The 20,329-nt window shown below is 37.2% G+C and overlaps 1 protein-coding gene across 9 annotated transcripts in view; it reads left to right on the forward strand.

Moving 5' to 3' along the window:
* Window positions 1-20,329, forward strand: part of Cep128 (centrosomal protein 128) — a 345,498-nt gene that overhangs the window by 159,476 nt on the left and 165,693 nt on the right. For all 9 annotated transcript variants that reach the window (XM_040742677.1, XM_040742676.1, XM_040742670.1 and 6 more), the window contains one exon: window positions 950-1,142. In XM_040742677.1, coding sequence (XP_040598611.1) covers window positions 950-1,142 — 193 coding nt within the window. The remainder of the gene's footprint in view (window positions 1-949; window positions 1,143-20,329) is intronic.

Below are 20,329 nucleotides of genomic sequence, written 5' to 3' on the forward strand. Positions count from 1 at the left end.
CTTTGACTATACCTCTGTGACTTTATCCTGGATTTCGTTTATCTATTATACTTGGTAGAATGCCTGGGTTATATGATAACTCTGCTCACTCCTTTCTGCAACTGTGATAGTTTTCCAAGGCAGAGATGTGGATCACATACTCTTTCACCAACAGACTTTCAGAGTTTCAATGTCTGCACATACACACTAGTAGTAGTCTCTTCCGTCACTGAGGGAAGGTTTTACCTTACCATCAGACACTTCCCATGGCTCACTTCTGCCTATAGTAAAGGCTGTGTTGAAAGTCAACTGGGCTTGGCTGGCGTATCTTGGAAATTATCAACACTTACAGAGTTTTTTTGTATTGAAGGTAGAAAAATATATATTTCTTTCACATTTTGCCTGAAATATCTGGATATTGGAGTCTTTGCAAAAGATTTTCATGGGCTAACTTGATTATGTGCAGCTATTGGTGTTAATCTTCCAGCCTGTAATCTTTAAATCTCTGAGATTTGTAGGATATATGGCACTGTACATTTCTAACTCTTGTAATGATGACTATATTTATTCATTCACATTCTCCCATCTCTAAATTCAAGGAGTTCTATTCTGAGGTGTTTTTTAAACTTTTAAATGGCTTTTCTAAGTTGGCTTATGTAACAAGGTAAGGAACTAACAACCTCCCATGTCATGGTTGGCCAAGTGCTATGGTAATGTTGTCTTTCTAAAGATAACAAATTGCATTGGGTATTTTATAAAAATATTTGACTTTCATAGCTTAATTCCTGAAATAACATTTAAGTGTTATAAACCTTTAAGCAAATTAAAGGTTCAAATTGTGCTCTAATTTGTCTTTATTTGTTGGGATTATTGCGATGTTACTTTGTTAGACTCCTCGATAGGCTGTTGTCTTGTGGACTTTGGTTTTGCTTTTGAATAAGTAGCTATCAATGTCTTTTTTTATTTTTAGACCAAGCTTCAGTGGCTCTGTGAGGAACTGAAAGAGAGAGAAACCAGAGAGAAGAGCGTGCGGCAGCAGCTGGTGCTCTGCAGACAGGAGCTCAGGGAGCTGACGGAGCACAAGGAATCTGAGCTCCTGTGTCTGTTTGAGCACATAGAGAGGCAGGAGCAGCTTCTGGAGGAGTTCCACCATGAGAAGAGAGGTGGGTCCACATGCTCCCTCTCCTCCTCCTCTGCCTTCATGGAACCACAGGGATGGAAAAAGCCTACTGGTACATCTCTTAGGACTTTTCCAAATTGTGCTCTTGCCTTGCCTCTTGCCTTCTCAAATTCTTTATTTCTGAGACTAGTAGAGCAAGCTGTTGAGTCTTGATAAATTTCCTGTTCCACAGTGTCCTCTTTTGTTCTTTCAATATATATCTATAGGGCAGGTGTAAGAATTGATGTGGTAAGGCTCTCTCTTCTCCCCTGATAAAAAGATTGAAGTAAAACATTCATTCATTCAATGAAATGCTTGTTTCGTATTAAGAAATCTCTCCTTGTTGTGTGAGAACATACCAATGAATAAACCAAAGGTAAAGGCCCTTTATTCAGGTTATGTTGTACTGGATGGAGTGGCATTAAATGAATATAAGTAGATGCACACATATTAGGCGGTATACACTCACCAGGGAAAATACTGGGCTAAGAAAGGCAGAGTTTGGAAGAGTGATGGGAGAGTCAAACATTACACAAATGATTTAGAATAGTACATGTACAGTAGTATTCATCATAACAGGAAAAAGAAAAATGATGCCTAAAACCCTGTGAAGTCAAGTTCTGCTGTCCTTAAGCCATTGGTTTATTGCCTTATTATGGACTTTATTAAGAATCACAAGAAGCTTATTGTAGTATCCCCCTAAGAAAACCCAAAACTTAGTATTTGACAATCCTTGTTCAAGCATTCCCTTTCAAAGTAACTTCTTTTTCCATTTTTATATGTATGGAAAGATTAAGTGTTAGATGGAAAATCATCCAGGCTGCGTTCAGAGGAGTGTTGCTTCAGGCCAGTTGAGTATTGTTAGCTGTGGCTACAGGATATGTCAAAGGATGCTTTTGTATTTTTTTTAATGGCAGTACAACAATGACAGTATAATTCTACAGCTTGCTATAGATTACAAATCAGCTTTATTGTCAGTAAATCGTATTTGACCTTGTCATTTCTTTGTATTAGTATTAATGTGGCATGCAAAATCCAAAGAAGAAAATACTTATACACATAGCTTGAAAAGGAAAACTACTACTGAGATTTGAAGAAAGGGCGTTATCTTGTAGCTTTTGAGAAAGTAAGACCTTTGTAACAGAGAATAATTTCTCAGTTTGTTTTTAGTCAATGTCTGTTAACCAAGAATCGAAGCGTCAGGCAATAGAGGGAACAAACACCATCTACTTCCGTTTTATGTTCAGCTCAATGACTGAGAGCTTTGTCTTAGCATAGTAGCTGCAGCTGGGGCAAGTACCTAGATAGTCCTTACCTTTTTTTTGGCTCAGTGCATGTTCAGTATATAAAGACAAGAAATGTATTGGGTGGATAATGTGTCTGTCCACTGGCACATGGATACAGGGAAACATGGAGGTTTCAGGAAGGAAGTGGTTTGTGAATGTTTAGGTAGTGCTGTACTTCCAGTGCTAGAGCACAGTGCATAGTAGGCATACCAAGCAGTTTGAGCTTGCAAATGACAACTAAATCACTGAAACGGCATTATTGGAGATGGTATAATATTAACAATTAGTGAAAGAAAAATCATGATTTAAAAAGGAAACATAATTGTGTGTTATATTTTAGATTTGTAAAGAGGTGGTATCTGACCATTGATCCAATTTTCTTTCCATTTTGAAATTTCTTGGCATTTTCTTTATCACGCAGATTGACAGTGAGATTCCATTTGTGTTTTTTGTTTTTTGTTTTTTTTTTGACACAGGGTTTCTCTGTATTGTTTTGGAGCCCGTCCTGGAACTTGCTCTGTAGACCAGGCTGGCCTTGAACTCACAGAGATCCACTTGCCTCTGCCTCCGAGATTAAAGGGATTATTAAAGGCTTGTGCCACCAACACCCGGTCTATTTGAGTTTTGTTTGTACATTATTAATTGACTGTCTAGCCACACTTACCCATTTCTGTTACCTGACAAATTAAACCAGTTTTTCAAAACTGTGTTGAAGAAAATGTGTAATAATGACACAGAAATACTACTCATTGTTGCTTAGTGCAAAGATAAAGGAAACATTTTTGTTTTTTGTTGATCATTCCTACTAGAGGTAGCTTGAAATTGAGGGAACCTGGATTATACAATAGTAGATAATAAAGAAAAAATTTTCTAGAATAAAATGCTTTAGGAACAGGGGATTTGATATATAAAATATGATTGTTTTTAATAAAAAATACTCATGAGAAAAATATGCTCAAGGAAGATAAGAATGAGTTAGAGTAAACCCAGACTTAAGAACTGGACTCTGGTGACCCAGAGAGGAAACAGACAGACAAGGCAACAGCATTTGCCTCCAATACAGGTAGAATTTATTAAGCAGCACCTTACATTTTCCTCAGAACTGACATAGCGAATAAATGAAAGAAAGATTAATAAGGCTGGTAGCACAAGGGAGGGGTAGAATATAAAATTAGGAAAGATAAATTGATGAATTGTGTGGGAACCCATCCTAAAAAAAAAAGACAACCACATGAGTGCTTAGTTTCACACTGTATTTTTCTTGTAATAGTAAAATAAAACAAATTTATGTTTTCTTATTGAAATGTCAGCAAGAATCTGAGCTCTCTGTTGACTGATTAAGTGATCATGGAAATTAGAAGTGGAGTCTTAACTGGGAACCCAAAGGTGTAAGGTGCCATTTAATTTTATTTTTATAGTGTGTTGTATCTTTATTGTTAATGTGAACATAACATGATTTAAAAGATTTTCAAGGCTTTTTTTAGGTCTTTTTCTTTTCAATAGAGTAAATTACACAGATAAAATTGGTCTGTCTTGTTTGTTTGGGAAATTTGTTACCAGTAATTAGAGTTGATGACAAAGAAATCAATTTACCTAAGTTCTTTTTATTATCATGCATGTTATTAATGATTAATTATGGTTATATTATTAAGTATTAAGCTACATGTGGATCAAGATAATTTAATGTGTTAATTATCTTGTAGTACCACAGATGTTGGGTTGAAAAATGAATGGACTAATGATGAATTACTCTTCAAATTTTTGCACGTTAAAGTAGACGGTGGGTCTCTTGGTACCAGATCCAAAGAAGTGTTCCTAACTAGCAGCCTTCCTGAGACCTTAGAGCGTACAAGGATTTATAATCTCAGAATCTCTAAAATCAAAAGTATATTGCATAACCAATAGTGGTACCCTGTCTTCATTCAGTCTCCCTGATGTGCGGTTAAGTGAAAATCTCCGTTTCTGTATTTTAATCCTTCTGTTTCTACAAGCTCCACCTCTCTGGCTTCAGTACTGTGATGATGGATGGTTTGCTTCCAGTTTCTGTAAGTTACTGTTTGGTGAAACTTCCCAGAACACGGCAAGATTTCAGCAATAGCTTCCAGTTAGCTCCTCATCTGTTCTCCAGTGACCTGGCAATCCTGCCCTTCTCTGTGAAGTGGGCTTTGTATAGTCTCCCATTGCCTCAGCCAATTAAGACCTTAAAATTAGGCTTTGAGGAACCCTGCCCATGCTTCCAGAAACATAATAGCGCCACTTTCATGGAAGGAGATGAGAAGTGTTTAAGTTTGGCCAGTGAACAAAGCAAGGATAAAAAACAAGTGCTAAAATCATAATTAGCCCTGAATATTTTAATGCAAAAAGGGTATCAGTTTTTGGACACTATTTCACCATTATGTTAGATTTTCCTCCACGATTTATAGTTCACAGTTTCCCCCCCTTGCTTCTTATAGGAGCAATTAAGTTATAGAGTAAGACATTTGGAAAAGGGCATTACATCTTTACTTGCAAAGAAAATAGCTTTGCTGTGTTAGGTTTAGGCATGAGTCAAGACACTTCTGTTGCTGTAAGCTTGAATAAAGCACTAGAATGTAAGTTCTTTAGAGAATCTTTCTTTGATTTGGCAGTGAGCATTTTTTTAATGGGTTTTGTGCACACATGCATTTCTGTTGTCATAGAGTGAACACCCCCATCTCTATTTTAGCACTGTGACACCTCTGTGGGCTTCTCCTTCAAGGAGTCTGTCATTTCGCACTGATGAAATCCTTGGCTCACCCTGCCATGCTTGATTGACAGTACCCTTTGAAAAGGCTGAAGGAAGAAGGAACTGACCCCTCAACTCTCAGATGACAGGTGTCCCCCTCCTTGATTCTGGCTTATTTGTCCTTTCTGTATAAGAGAGGGATGACAAGATACATCATCCAGTTTCAGGAACAAAAGTCTTGAATGACAGGTTTGTTTTGTGATGTTGAGATTGCACCCATGGCCTTACACATAGCAAGTAAGAGTTCAATGAATGGGATACATCAAAGGCTCATTGAAGAAAAAATATAAAAATTACTTGCTTGTGTGTGAACATTCTGCCTCATGGATAAGAAATGCTTCTAGTAACTTATTTTTTTATTATAGTAAGAAATGCAAAATATATTATCTCTGACACACTATGTATATATGCTATGTCTTTTCTTTATGAATATTAGACTCCAAAGAGCAGAGATAGATCTCTATGGTTTCATGTTGTTTTGGAGAATTTACAAAGTGTGTGCACTGCCAGTGATCAAGACTTGCTTTCTCATAAATGCTAAATATGTGTTCTACCACATGGATCCTGCCTGCAGCATGGCAAAATGCTGTTTCCCAGTAGTGCTACTGTGATGATTTTAATAAGCTGTTCTTTGTGGCTTAAGACACTCTACATATTGGACAACATGTAGCTATATATACTTATCCCCATGCTCCAGTGGTTCTATGCTTGGAATAAAAAGAGTGTCTTCCCCAACTCCTCATACTGGGTCACCTTTGTTAATATCCAGGCATCTGTACTATACTGTCCTTGGTATTCTGACAGGATATGCTCTCAGCTGCAGCCACTAAGAGCACCACCTGTGCGTATTCACTGTGTTCCATTTTAAAAGGGCCCTGCCCACCTCCCATTTTTTCTCTCTTCGTCTGTCTCTGTCTGTCTGTCTGTCTGTCTGTCTGTCTGTCTGTGTCTCTCTCTCTCTCTCACTTTCCCCCTCTTTCCTCTCTCCTGCTGTTCCTGTCTCCAGAGGCTGGTCTGCCCACTTCCCTTTCCCTGTTTTATGATCCCTTTCCCTACTGAAAACCCCTCTGCTTGAACCCTGTTGCATGGCCTTTCTCTCGAGCTCAGCTTTTCTTAAATTACAACAGTCTTGCCCAACGTTAATGCATGGGTAGGTACTTAGTGTCACTACAACTTGTTATGCCATGTTTTGTTGATACTATTGGGAGGCCTGCCCTGTCCTAAACAGAAACCAAGGGGGAGTGGATCCTGGGTTAGGACAAGAGGGACAAGAGGGGTATGTGTGTGTGTGTGTGTGTGGTGGGGGCTGGCAGGAGAGGAGGGAGGGGAATACTTCACCTGGGATGCTAAATCAATAAATAAATTTATTAAAAAAGAAAATAAACTCTTATATTTCCTTCTCTTTCTTTTCCTTTCTTTTCAGAGAAGTGCCAGATGGTTTTCTTATGACCCAGAAGCATTTCATTTCACAATGTAGTCCTATTAAGTACTTATTATCCTTGTTTGCCACAGGAAGTGCCATCTAAGAATGTTTACTTAATAACATCAGTTTAACATTTCCTCATCTATTACATGATATTTTGAAACCATTTAACCATATATATATTGAATATAACTTTTATCCAACTGCTTCCTTTTTACTTTATCTCTTCACTTATTCCTGTCCTGTAATATTCTGTAACAGATTTATATGGTCATTAAAAACTGTTCAAAAGTATAGAAGAATGCTGTCCAAAAACAAAGACACAAATATGGCCTATAAATATAATTTTAACTTGTCTTATATTGAAAGATGTGAATATTAATTTTAGTATAATTATATTGTTATTTATTAACTATGGTCATTTTAGTATGGTAAAAATTATTGAGGTATTTAGCATTCTTTATCGAGTGAACCTTCAAAATATGTTACACATATCACTCCACAGCACATCTCAGTTTTAACCTGCCATATTTCTCATGCCCAGTATCTGCTATGTGTCTCATGGTTTCCTTCCTGGAAAACACCATTCAGGTGAGTCATCTGTATCAGATGGTGTAAAATTCCTCATAGTTTTTTATGGAAGATTACCAAGATCACTGAGAACTCTTTTGGTAGTTCCAAATAATGAATGAAAAGTCAAATTCATATATTGTATTATTTTAAAATGTATTTTATATATTAAAAATTACTAGAGTTGGTGCATGGTAGTGCATGCTTTTAAACCTAGCACCGAGGAGACAGAGATAAGAACTCTGTTAGCCAGTACTACAAAGAGAAACTGTCTCAAAAAAAAAAAGAGAAAAACTCCAAACAAACCCCCAAATCAAATATACCAACAATAAAAAAACTTGCTAGATGCTTTATAATGTAGATAGTTTTTCCTGCTGTAGCAAGCTATAAGGAGAAATTTACCGTATGTAGACTTGACTTTCTTAGGTAGTAGATATCCCAGTAGTAGATAAAGAAAACAAGCAAATCAGCAAGTGGGGCATTTCAAGGATATTTAATTTTTTGCCTGGGTTTTCTTTGTGTTATATAGATGCTGGCTGAGAATTTTGGCTGCCGTTCTATGCAGAGCTTATTGTTGGGAGTCCACAGGTCTTTGGTTTAACAAACAGAAGGTAGTAAATTTGCTGAGTTCAAGTTAATTTCCCTTAGACCAGTGATTCTCAACTTTTGTAATGCTGTGACCCTTTAATACAGTTCCTCATGCTGTGTTGACACCTAACCATAAAATTATTTCACTGCTACTTCGTTACTGTAATTCAGCTACTGTCATGATTTGTAATGTAAATATCTGATATATGACCCTTTGGTGGTCGTGACCCATATGTTGAGAACCATTGTCTTTGTTGTTGCCATAGCTTAAGAACTTTATTTTCCTTCTTAGATCAAATTGTTTGGCCCTTGTTTTTTATTTTTCAGAATTCCTGAAATTTGATCCCCTTTATTAGGTTACATTACAGGAAATAAATGAGAAGGGACCAGTTCTTTCCTTAGTACTTATACCGTTTGCCATAGACTGTTAGACTCATTATGTAATTTCACAGATAATTTTAGTCTAGACTGATGAAGGAGGAACTCACTAGGAGTGCAACAAGACTATTGGTCTCTAAATAATTAGAGAGCCCTGTGTGGATGTGGTTGCTTGTGTGGAGAACAGCCATGGACCCCCCTTTTTGTTAAACATGGCCTTTTCTCATTGTCCATCAGTCAGCAGATTTAATAATCATTTTGTGGAAAGAAGTATACTGTCTGTCTGCTCTACCCAATATATCAATGACACAGGTTCTTAGGGAAGAAAATATCCTGGGCTCTTTACCATGAGTTGTAATGTGCACCTCCAAGGGTTCTGTTCTTTCTGGCATTGCTTTCTGAGTTAAAATATATGTTGGGCTTATGTTTGTGACTCTTATATGCTTAGTTCATTTCTACTTCCCAATATTCACCTCTCTTTATTCTCCACCTCAAGCCTCCTGTTCTGCTTTCTCATCTGTGGGTTATGGGTTGTGCCTGTTGACTTTCTTCATTTGTTTAGAGATTTTATTTATTTATTAGAGGTCAAGTATCCCACAACTTGAAAAGGTCCTCTCCAGGCAGCTGCTTCCAAATGACTGCACAGAGACTTAATATTATTCATAAATGTTCAGCCGATAGCTTAGACTTGTAAGCAGCTAACTTGCAGGCTTCAATTAACCCACATTTCTATGTACGCCCTGCCACATGGCGGCACCTTCAGTAGTGTGGTACTTTGACCTCCTGCTCCCTCTGCATCTGCTGGTGACTCTCTGACTCCATCTTTCCTTTTTTCAGAAAACCCCTAGTCTGGCTCTCTCGTTCAGTCTCTCCCTGCCTGCCTGTTGGCCAATCAGGTTTTTATTAGCAAAGAAGAGCAATGCATATTCATAGTATAGAAAAGGATTAGACCATAGCCTTGCCTGTCACTTGTGTCCATGGACCTACATGGCCTCACCTACAAACTGGCCTGACCTATGTGGCCAGCTTTTTAACTGGGTCCACTTTGCTTGATCCCTCACCAACAGACAAGGTCACTCTTAATTTCCTCCTGACTGGAACATTCAGACTCAAAGTAGAAGAAAAAGATCCTATTTTTAATGTTTTGATTATTTCATTGAAAAAATTTCAATCTTCTGATGCCATGCTTCATACCAAGAGGAGAAAGCAGTAATAGCAATGAAATAAGTTAGCACTCAGAGAAAAGTAGCCTTGTGGGCCAGGGGGTGGGGCTTCCTGGTTTCAGACCCCTTACTCTTTGTGATCAGGTACAGCAGCTTCATTACTCTTCCTGAGCTTTACTAGACCTTTAAGTTTAACACTCTGGGTCATGTGCCTGTTACACACAATAGAAGCTGTCAGTGTAGACTTTGTTTTCCAACATTGAAATTAAGATTATTCTCAGGATCAGGTTTACGTAAGTTTACTAAGTCTTGGGATAGTGATTGACTGTTTCAGCTCTTATGAATTCTGTGTTCAGAGTCCTCACTCCAATCTCTTCAATTTTGGAAAACCTAAGAGAATTATGTACCCTCATGTGATGTGTATACAAGTAAGCATGGCTGTATTCTTTTCATTTCTGTGTTTTTATTGCTTAAATTACTATATTTTTGTGTGTGCTATTACTTCTCTCTTCACTGAAACTTACATTTACATTTTATGGGTCAGCATTTAAAAAAAACATTCAGAAGCAGTTATCAAGCGCTCTTATGAAAAGAACATGATTTTGTCAGTATTTTTAGTAATATTTAGATGCAAACATATATGCTCAGTTTTGTTGAAATAAAAAATGATTTATGTGCCAACTAATGTGAAATCATCTTCAGACTGGAACTAATGAATTGGCATTACTAATGTCTATAGATACATTCAGTGGTATCAATGAAGGGCTCTGCTAGTGAATTATGTCAGGTCTGTGACCTCTGTCTGGTGCTAGGCACACCTTCAAGTACATGGTAAAGCAACAGGACTACAATTTAGGTGTTTTAAGTAACTTGAACATAATGATTTGCTGCATGTTCTGAGGAAGTGTGTTTGAAATTGCCTCCTATTTGGATTGATCCACAGTTAGCCTCATATCATTTTGACTGTGGCACCCAGAGGATGTTTGCATAGATAGATTATTCTTGGATTTGTCTTGATCAGTTTTGGAAAGTGATCCAAATGTCCATAATTTATTTTTGTTTAAGCTAAGTGTTGTTCCCTTAAAATATAAATTACCTTTATTTTTTCTAAGTATGTAAACCTTTTGGATATATCTTACCATATGTGCCGTCATTGTCCATTTTGTGTGTATGACAGACATTTCTAATCCTCATTCCATTGGTCCTCTTGATTCCCTCTTTCTCTAGATAGCCCTTCCTCTATCTTGAGTTGACACATGAAATTAAATGTAGTTGTTAGTGCCTGTAGCTAATGAATTCACAACACAGGATTTCCATTTGAACTGATTAATGATACTTCCTTTTATTTCCTTAATTTTCATATGTTCTTTAAAGCAGTTAACTCCCTGTTCTTGTCACCATGCAAAGTACAAGTGTCATTGAAAGTGAATGATAGAATGTCTGTCCTTGAGAACTTCTGAAGTTTTACAAGCCACCACCTCACGTAGGTTAATCTGGTTTTTCTTTTCAGTCTTGGCCTTGATTAGTATTCTTAGCTTTACTTTTGTAACTCTATAATGAAATGATAAACTACCAAGTTAAAAATGGGTAACTGTCTGAATAGACACTTCTTTTAAAGCAGATACAAAGTGGCAAAGGGAATTGAGCACACTAGCCACCAGGGAAATCAAATGTAAACTACTGGGAGATAACAGTTCATATGTACTAGTGTAGCTATGAAGATACACAGATCATAACAACTCTTGGGAAGGACACAGAGAAGTGGATCCTTTATAATTCCTTGATGAGAAAACAAGTGATGCAGCCATTAAATGAACCATAGAATTACCACAGAACTTAGTACTTCTACTCATAGATATGTGCCTCAGAGAGGTGAAACATACATTCTGTGAAAGTTCATACAAGCATCTTTATGTTCATAGTGGTACATGCATTATTATGTTCACAGCAGGCATTGTTCCCAGTGGCTAACCAACCAGTATGGGTATATGACATATCTGGAACTTTCAGGTTATTGTGTCTCTGAACAAACAGCTGGAGCTAGGTTACGTGGATCTGTAGAAATAGAGGTAGGTGTAAAGGGAGCATTTGCACAGGTGGATGTGAGCCGGAGAGCTGGGAAGGTTGGCGCTCCAATGTCATTGGGCCTCAAGAGTGTAAGCCTTTGTGGGCCCTTGGTCATGGTCCCTGCCTTCTTCTATACTGAGTAGAGTGCACTTTCCTTGTGGAAACTGTGTCCCTTACATGTGTTCTTGGGTGTGGAGGGCTTCCAGCCCTGTCAACTGGCTTCCTTTATGTGTTACTCTTGACACGTTTTTTTTTTTTTCACCTTATTTCCCTACTCCAAAACATTCCCAATAGCTACCTAATTCCTGGATAAATACAACGTGGAACACCCATGAGAGGATTATCATTAAGTAATGATAATAAACACAGTATTAACACATCTCAGAACATAAATACATTTTGAAAACATGAGAAGTGAAGAAGTTAGTGTGCGAAAGTACCGTGTAACGTGATACATGTGTGAACTATCCTGAGTAGGGAAGTCTTTATATACAGTGAGTACACCATCTAGTCATCAAGTAAAATGTACTCCATGACCAGTGAGATTTTTTTATCAGGTGAAGATTTTTGTTGTCAAACCTGGCGACCTGAGTTTGATCCCTGGAACCCCCACAATAGCAGGAGAGAACTGGCCCGGGCATATTTGATTCACTAAACAGTCCTTTCATCTCTACATCTATACTGTCTCAGATCCACCTTATTCTGTACCATGGCCCAGATTCATCTTTTGCCCTGACATTACTGCAGTAGCTTCCTGGCAGCCTTCCATTTATTTCCAGTCAATGATGAACATTAAAAGATTAGCAGCCACAGTGGTTACTTTTCTTTAATAACTTATTTTGTTATTATTGTTTTACTATTAGTTACTGATCATCATTGACTCATTTAGTGTTCTCATAGGAATGTACATATAGGTAAATTCAGTAAATGCACTGGAAAATTTGTTACTTATATTCTAGGCACACATGGAAAAATCTTAGAATTTGTAGCATGGAAAAGGGGAGGACGCTATAGATAATATGAATGCTGGAACAACAAAGGTTAATATAATTTTAGACTCTACTTTGCCAAGCTCTGTTCTGTGTTAGCTTCTTTAATCCTTCCCAAAGCTCTTGATTAAGAGTGCATCTCTCACTCCCCCTGTTTTTATAGAAAAAACACAAGTGCTGGAGAACTTAGCTGAAGGTCTTGTATCCTGCCAGTGGATTTCATGCACTTCACCCTTGCTTAGATCTTCAATGATTCTCATTCCTGTGCCCTCTGTTTTACTAAGCTCCTCTGCCAGTCTCATTTTTGCCTTGGGCTGTTTGTCCCTATTTATTCTGCCAGATTTGTTTTCCCCTAAAGTTTTCTTGGTTTTTGTGATTTCTATGCAGAGAAATTTTGATAACCCCCAACTTGGGACTGGGGATATGGCTCAGTTAGTAACATACATGCAGTGCAGGCACCAAGAACCGAGTCTATCCCCATATTAAAAAATACATCTGGGCATGGTGGTACATTCTTGTAATACCAGCCCTGGAAAGACTGAGATAGAAGGATTCCTGAGGCTTGCTGGTCTCTAATCTTAGCTTAGTTGTCAAGCTCCAGATCGACCAGTAACAGTCTATCTCAATGAAACAGAGCAAAACACAACAATGTTAATAGCACCCATGGAAAGATAACCAGGGTTGACTTGACAGAAAATTTGTACATGTACATACACACAAATAGACCCATGCACACACACCCATACAACACATCAATAGAAGAATATCCACACATGAAACAAAATAGAAAAAAAAACCCTTCCAATTTACTATGTCATTCTCATGTATTTTTGTGTGCGTTTGTGGGGTGGTATGTGTGCATGTGTAGAGGCCTGTATGTGGAGGCCACAGGTAGACAGTGTGTGTCTTCCTTAGTCATTCTACACTTACTTCTTGAGAAAGGGTGTCTCACTGAACCTGGAATTCATTGATTGTATTCTTCTAGCTTGACTGATTAGCAAGTCCTGGAGATCTATCCTTGAGTGCTAGGGCGGCATATACCTGCTACTGTGCCCTGCTTTATACCTGGGCTCTGGAGATTTGAACTCCCCACCCAGCTCTTGCATGTGCTTCCTCTATTACATTTACCAGTGTTTGAGATGATGTCACTTAAACATTTTAATTATTTGTCCTTTTGCTCATGGATCATTCCTGACAAATAGTTCAAGCTCAAATTGGTTCTTGTTTATTGTCTGAGTGGCTTAGGTGAGGTAGAATTGTAAATACTGTGAAATTGTTGTGAAAGTCAATTTTCAGAGTATTAAACACATGTCTGCAATGTTTACCATAAGCATATTTTCATATTTTTCAAATTTTGTTTTGATTTTGTATTGCTAAAATAATAATGGTACCTTTTTTAAGTATCATGTTCTCCTTCAATTGGTTTCATATTGGAAATTGCCTTTCAGAACATGATGTTATTGTAGCTGTTTCATAAAGACTGTCCCTTCTGTTGTTAGGCGTTTTGGATGGAAGTGTGAGGGAAGTAGTTCTTGCCTCCTGGTTTCCTCTGGGCTTTGAAGTGCTGCTGCAGTAGTGTGGAGAACATAAGGGGTATTTAAGGACTACCTTACAAAGAGCTTAGCTGTTTTCTAGATCTTTATTATCTGGTTCTACTGGATTCTAAGGACTGAGACACTCTGGTGTATTTGGTGCTTTGTGTTTCATTGAACAAACATATACGGATATAACCCTATACACTCAACTGTAAACTGACCCAGCTTTTCTCTGCTGGTGCATGGCTTTTATATAACAAATGGGAGACACAGTCTTGTAGGGTTTTGTGTGTGTGTGTGTGTGTGTGTGTGTGTGTGTGTGTGTGTGTGTGTCCGTCCCTGAATTAGTTAGTGATTTTAACTGGTGGACTCATGAGGAAAATCTAAGCTTTCGACTGTAGTTACACATTTCAAACAACACTTGAGCTTATTTACGGAGAGGAATATTGTACAATTAGATGCCTGAGATTTAATTTTGAAATTTTGCACATCCTTGCTCTATTGCAAAGAATAAATATTCAATATATTTTTACATGTAGCTATCTTTTCCAAATATTAAAATTGGATCCCGTGTGAATAGATAATGAGAGAATTGTATTCTCCAGCTTTTCTTGAGTCACAGAGTGAGAGATAAACACTAGATGCTTCTAAATAAAATAGGAGACTGTTGCACTGAAAGACTGGTTTCCAGTTGCTTTTTCATAATTTCTAATAAACTTGATTTTTCATTCGATTAACTTGATTGTGTATGTGGGTGTGCACACACTCATGTGTATGTAAAACTAAGTTGTAAGGTAATAAATGTAAGTCACATAAAATTAAAAATAAAATTATAACTATTGGTTCAGCATTTTCACTTACCTGGAGCTTTGATGATGTTAAAGAGAAGTTTTCTCCTCAGACACAATTTCTGCTTTAAATGTGTGCACAACCTGAAACCTACTATGTGTACAGCAAGGGACCTTGTCTCTGCCCTGGAGGAAGTGATAGTCTAGGAGTTTAGACACTTACTTTAATGCATCTTCCTGTGTATTGCTCTAGATGGTTCTGAAGATAATCTGGACACAGACAGAGGTATAACTGTGACTGGAAAGTGAGAGGTACTACTTCAGGTTCCAAAGAAGATTGCTAGATCAGATGTCAGGAAGGAGCCAGTCCTACTTTTAATATGTGTGGAATTCTGAAAAAGCCGTAGTTGATGAGGAAATGGGAAAAACACTCAGGAGTGGAGGAGTAGACAGGTACAGGAGTTCATTTCTTCAGATGATAACTGAGGAAGGCAGCATGAGGAAAGAGAAACATGGAACTGTGGCTGTCAGATTACAAAAGATACCATGTGTTTTACAGCAAGTCTGATTCATTTTATTTATAGGACAATGCTAGGTGCAAGGAGAAGGATGTTTACCTGTAACAGCTTCCACATAAAGTACGCCTGTCTTCTCCACAGTGATTTTATTAGTATTGGTGACAAGCAGCTGTGGTTTTGTTTAACTTGCTAGTGTCTCTGCCTTTATTATTTTATGATATGATTAGATTTAGCTCTCATGTCCCTTCCAGCTAGCTCAGGTCATTCATCATCTGTCGAAAGATGAAACTGGTCCAAACTTGTGCTTTTCAAGTAACAGTTTGTAAGTTTAGGGCATTTGCAAATTGGCTGTATAGGTTGAGGAGTGAAAAGCTTGGGGGATTGATCTTCTGGCTTCTAACTTGGTTATTCACCAGTTCAGAATATCAGTGGGGAATAACCACATTACTAACTGATATAGTTTGATTGGGAAACTGTGACAAAGCAGATAACAGTAAGAAAGTCTTGATGGTTACTGTGATGCTCAGTGTCCTCCTTAGGCCTTTGAAGTGCTTCCTTGTACTTGGGATAATGTAGTCATAGGGTCAGAGGTATCTGCCCATCCACTCAGCTGTAGACACTCCCTCTCCTGTACTGTATGTACTGTGGGTTCCCATAGGATTCTCTGAACATCTGCTTGGAGGAAGCTGGGCTGTTTTTGTAGATGAACGTGGATTCCTCCAAAATTAATGGTGAACGAAAAGTGTCTGAAGGCACAATGGGGTTTGCCTCTGTTCACTGGTTCATTGGTTTTCCACTGTTCAATGCTTGACATGGCCGGCCATGTAAGGAAAACCATAAAGCGTGGACCTCCATTTATGTCATAGAAAACACAAAGTCAGTCTGCTCAGATCTTGTTAGCTTTTTTGGGAACTGCAGAAATAGAAATGATTAAGAATCTTCAGTAGAACACTTTTGGAAACATGCATAGCACTTTTCCTTTCGTTATCCATCCTGGCGCCTTGGCTATGACTGAGGCAGATCTTAGTATTACAATTTCTAATTTCCAACCCTTTTAAAAATCATATTAATTTCTTAAAGACATAATTCAAATTTATTTATTTCTAAAGAGGTTTGTTGAATTATGATATTAGGTACTAATTCCCTGGAGATGTCCTTGTGTCATCTATGAAATTAAATTAGAAGAGACAAATTAATTTCATGTATTCATAGCAAAATCAGCTAACCAAAGTGAATTGGCATGCAAATAGTTCAGTAGGTAAATACTGTTGGCTTGGGGAATGTTTGTGCCCCGTTTTAAAGAACAAAGATATCACTATTGCAGTGTCATATATTTTCACTCATAGTGCTAGCGTTTGGCATTTTTGTTTGAAGCAGGGTGGTTAGTTTTATATTTTTCATCCTGTATAAGCATATTAGTATAATGAAAATACACACATGTGCACAAACTGAAAGCATTCACACATTAACATGTGTGTGGCACAGTCTCATGAGTTAGTCTTTTGACCAGTCAAAAGTGTAAGTGATAAATAACTAATTTATCATGATTTCTATAGTGTTTTCATTGGTCTTATATTGTCTCAGTTGGATACATGACCTATCTACGGAGAACATCTGACCCCATCGATGGAAATCATGCAAACCATTCCATGAAAGTAGAAAAACAAAATTAATTAACTTCTTTTGCCAAATGAGCATTTTATTTTTAGCAGCTATATTCAGTTTTCTGCAGTGGATGAATGTTTGTTCTAGTTGTTAAGTTACCAAGATTTATTTATGCTCTGGAGTATGCAAGTTAATGATGTCAGCCAGCACTTATTTGTATCACTTTAAAAGAAACTGTTGGACAATTTACATATCAGACAGTTCATTTCCCAAATCTTATTGTGGTTTCTGAATTTGTCTGGGTGAATGTTTTTCTGGAGTTGGTTTGTTGTCAAGCCTTGTTATTCTAAATCACTTCTGATTTTTTTTCTTATTCTGCTCAAGAAAAATAACCAATTAAGGGCAATAGAATATATATGCTATAAATTTCCTACTTGTACATCATTTGTATAACTTGATGTAAGGATGAATTCATTAATTGGATGATTAAAAAACAAAAAATCATCAAGTCTCTTTTAAAGATATTTTTCTTTATTAAAAATAGATTTTTGTCACATAATATATCCTGATTACATTTTCTCCTTCCTCTACTCCCCCAGTTCCTCCCATCTTCCCTACCATCCGAATCCACTTTCTGTCTCTCATTAGAAAGCAAACAGGCTTCTAAGGTATAATAACAAAATATAGTAAAATAAAAAATAATAAGATAAAACAAAACGGAACACATTGAAATTGGACAAAACAAACAAACAACAGGAAAAGAGCTCAAGAGAAGGTACAGGGATTAGAGACCCACTTGTTCACATACTTATGAGTCCCACAGCAATACTAAACTGGAAATCTATACGCAGAGGGCCTGTGCAGACCTGTGTAGGTCCTGCACATGCTGTCTGAGATCAGTTAGTTCACTGAGGCTGGTAATATTGGTTTAGAGTCCTTGTTTGTTTGCCCTCCATCCCCTCTGACTCTTACACTCTTTCTGCCTCCTCTTTCTCACAGCTTCCTGAGCCCTGAAGGGAGGAATTTGATGGAGACATCTCATGTAGGACTGATTATTCCAAGGGTTCTCACTCCCTGAATATTGTCTGGCTTTAGGTCTCTGTATTAATACCCACATACTGCATGAGGATGCGTCTCTGATGATGTGTGAGCAAGATATTATGAATGTGACTTTTTTGTTGGTGTTTTAAAAGGACAAGTATTAGTATAGTTCCCTTATAATCTGCTAAACAGCATTTAAGACATAGAAATATGAGTCTATTCTTTTAGTGCTTATGTTACTCCAAAATTATGTAGGATACTCCAGCTAGGTTTTGTAATATCAATAAGTTGTGGTTATTTTTCACTCTATAATTTTGTTACTTTGATAAGTGGGTACAGAGATATGTATAAATCTAATTGGCAGGAAAGTAGCTGGGTATAATAAATACATAATCCTAATGTACCATCAGAATTTCTTGATGTTCCTTCCTTCTCTCTGTATTAAATAGGATTTATTGATTACATCCTGTAATTGTGGGCTTTCCCACAAGAAAAAGTCAACAAAGTATTGTCAAGTAACAAAAGATCAGGAAAGGTATGAGTGATCAATATAGGTGTTGTGTGACTGTGTGCAGAACTCTTATGCTGTTGGAATTCTACTTCTACCAATTTCATCCTTTTACGTTGTCTGCCCTATCCTTGACAAGTAGCATCAGCTGTAAGAATAAGATGCATTTCTGTCCCTGAAAGTCCTCAGGTTAAAAAAAAAAATCACGGTTAGTCAGAACCAATTTTTGTTTGTTTTAACTAACGAGTTTCTGTTTTGAATATGCACTTGTTTTTAATTTCTCTTCTAGTTTCTGGATTTGCTATTGATGTGTTGGAGTATCAAATGGAAGCAAAAACAGTATATTCATTTCCACTTCCTGACATTCTCAACACTGTTGACAATAAGAAACTGAGCCATTCAGAATAAAAAATCCCAATGGTAAAATAGACTGAAAGCCCCATTTATATTTTTGAGCATGAGAAGAATAACATTGCTGTGAGTGACTATCTCTAATAAGAAACATCAAAACAGGAATGCCGATGGAGATGTAGCCGAGCAGGTAGTGTGCTTGCCTAGTCCGTATAGTGTGCTGGCTTTAAGGTCATCTGTGACTGCACACTGAGACTGAGGCCTGCCCCAGAAAAATGTCTCTGAGAAAAAGTGAAAATACTTTGGAGGAAATGTATACAATGCACCTGAAAGACCATTCTCTTTTGATAGGACATTTCACATGTCCTTGCAGGGTGTCATTCAATACAAAGTTAATTCATTATTTTACCTGATGAACTCTCTCTGCACATACACAATTTTAAACAGCCTTAGAAAGCTGATTATACAGTTTATTCATTAGAATGAAAAGGGAGAATACCCAGTAAGACCCTGCAAATGGAGAGAAAAAATAATAGTTCTGCCAAACCTTAAGACATAATATAAAATTTCTATTAAAAAGAGCTTCCAATGGTGCAGAATAGGAAATCCAGAAATAGACTTAATACTTAGAGAACCTTAGTTTATGGTAAAGCTGGGATTGGAAATCACCAGAGATAGACAGGCTTTCAATAAAATGCCATAAGATTGGGATAGAATTTATATTATTTGTGACAGCACCTAGTAGTATAAATTTTAAATAGTTCGGACATTTTAAAATATTTAATCCAAATATTGTAAAATAAAGGCACATGCCTTCATAACCCGGCATCAGGCAAAACTGAACTACTAGCTGGAATTCATAGGCAATGAGGGAGGAAGGAAGGGAAACTTTGGTTGCATGGAATGTGTTTTAAATTGATAGAAAACTGCACACCATAAATAACATACAAAGTCAAATAGTGGGGGCAATTATTTGCTAGTATTTCACAGCGCAAACATAGTATATAAATAGCATTTGAAAAAGTCCAATTGTGTGACAGTGTCTCTGAGGTGAAGGAGCAGATGATCTCATACATTGTTCGTGAGATTGTAAAAGGATATGGCTCCTTTTCAAAAGACTTTGAGTAGAGTTCCTTTTATATTTTTAGTTCTTTAATGAATTTGTCAGAGATACAGTGCGAATGGTAGAAAACCTCTAGTAAATAAGACTGCTATTGTAGCATGGTTTAAATTGTAAAATAATAGTTAAGAAATCAGGTTTTCTGATATTTGCTTTGAATGTATTGGATTGCAGTTGGAGGTGTCTTGGGATATAGATGAAGAGCCTTGACCTTGCATTGATGATAGTTGTAATTGGGCAGGATTTCTCAGCTGTTGAATTGATCTGCCTACCTCCTTTTGAATAAGCTTAGAAATTTCCATGAGTACAGTTTTATTAACAAGAAAGAAATGAAGCGGCAGAGAGGTAAGGAAGAGGAACAGGGTATAAAAGGAGTGAGAAACTTAAAGGTTGACTCCCTGTGTTTTCCAGGTGTGTATTTTTACTTTTGGATACTCCTCCATTTGTAGCCCTAAAATAGCTGAGTGGTTTCTTTACTTTCTGAAGAGATATACCAC

The sequence above is a fragment of the Mesocricetus auratus genome, unplaced genomic scaffold (assembly GCF_017639785.1).
Source record: "Mesocricetus auratus isolate SY011 unplaced genomic scaffold, BCM_Maur_2.0 Super-Scaffold_15014, whole genome shotgun sequence".
Classification (NCBI taxonomy): domain Eukaryota; kingdom Metazoa; phylum Chordata; class Mammalia; order Rodentia; family Cricetidae; genus Mesocricetus; species Mesocricetus auratus.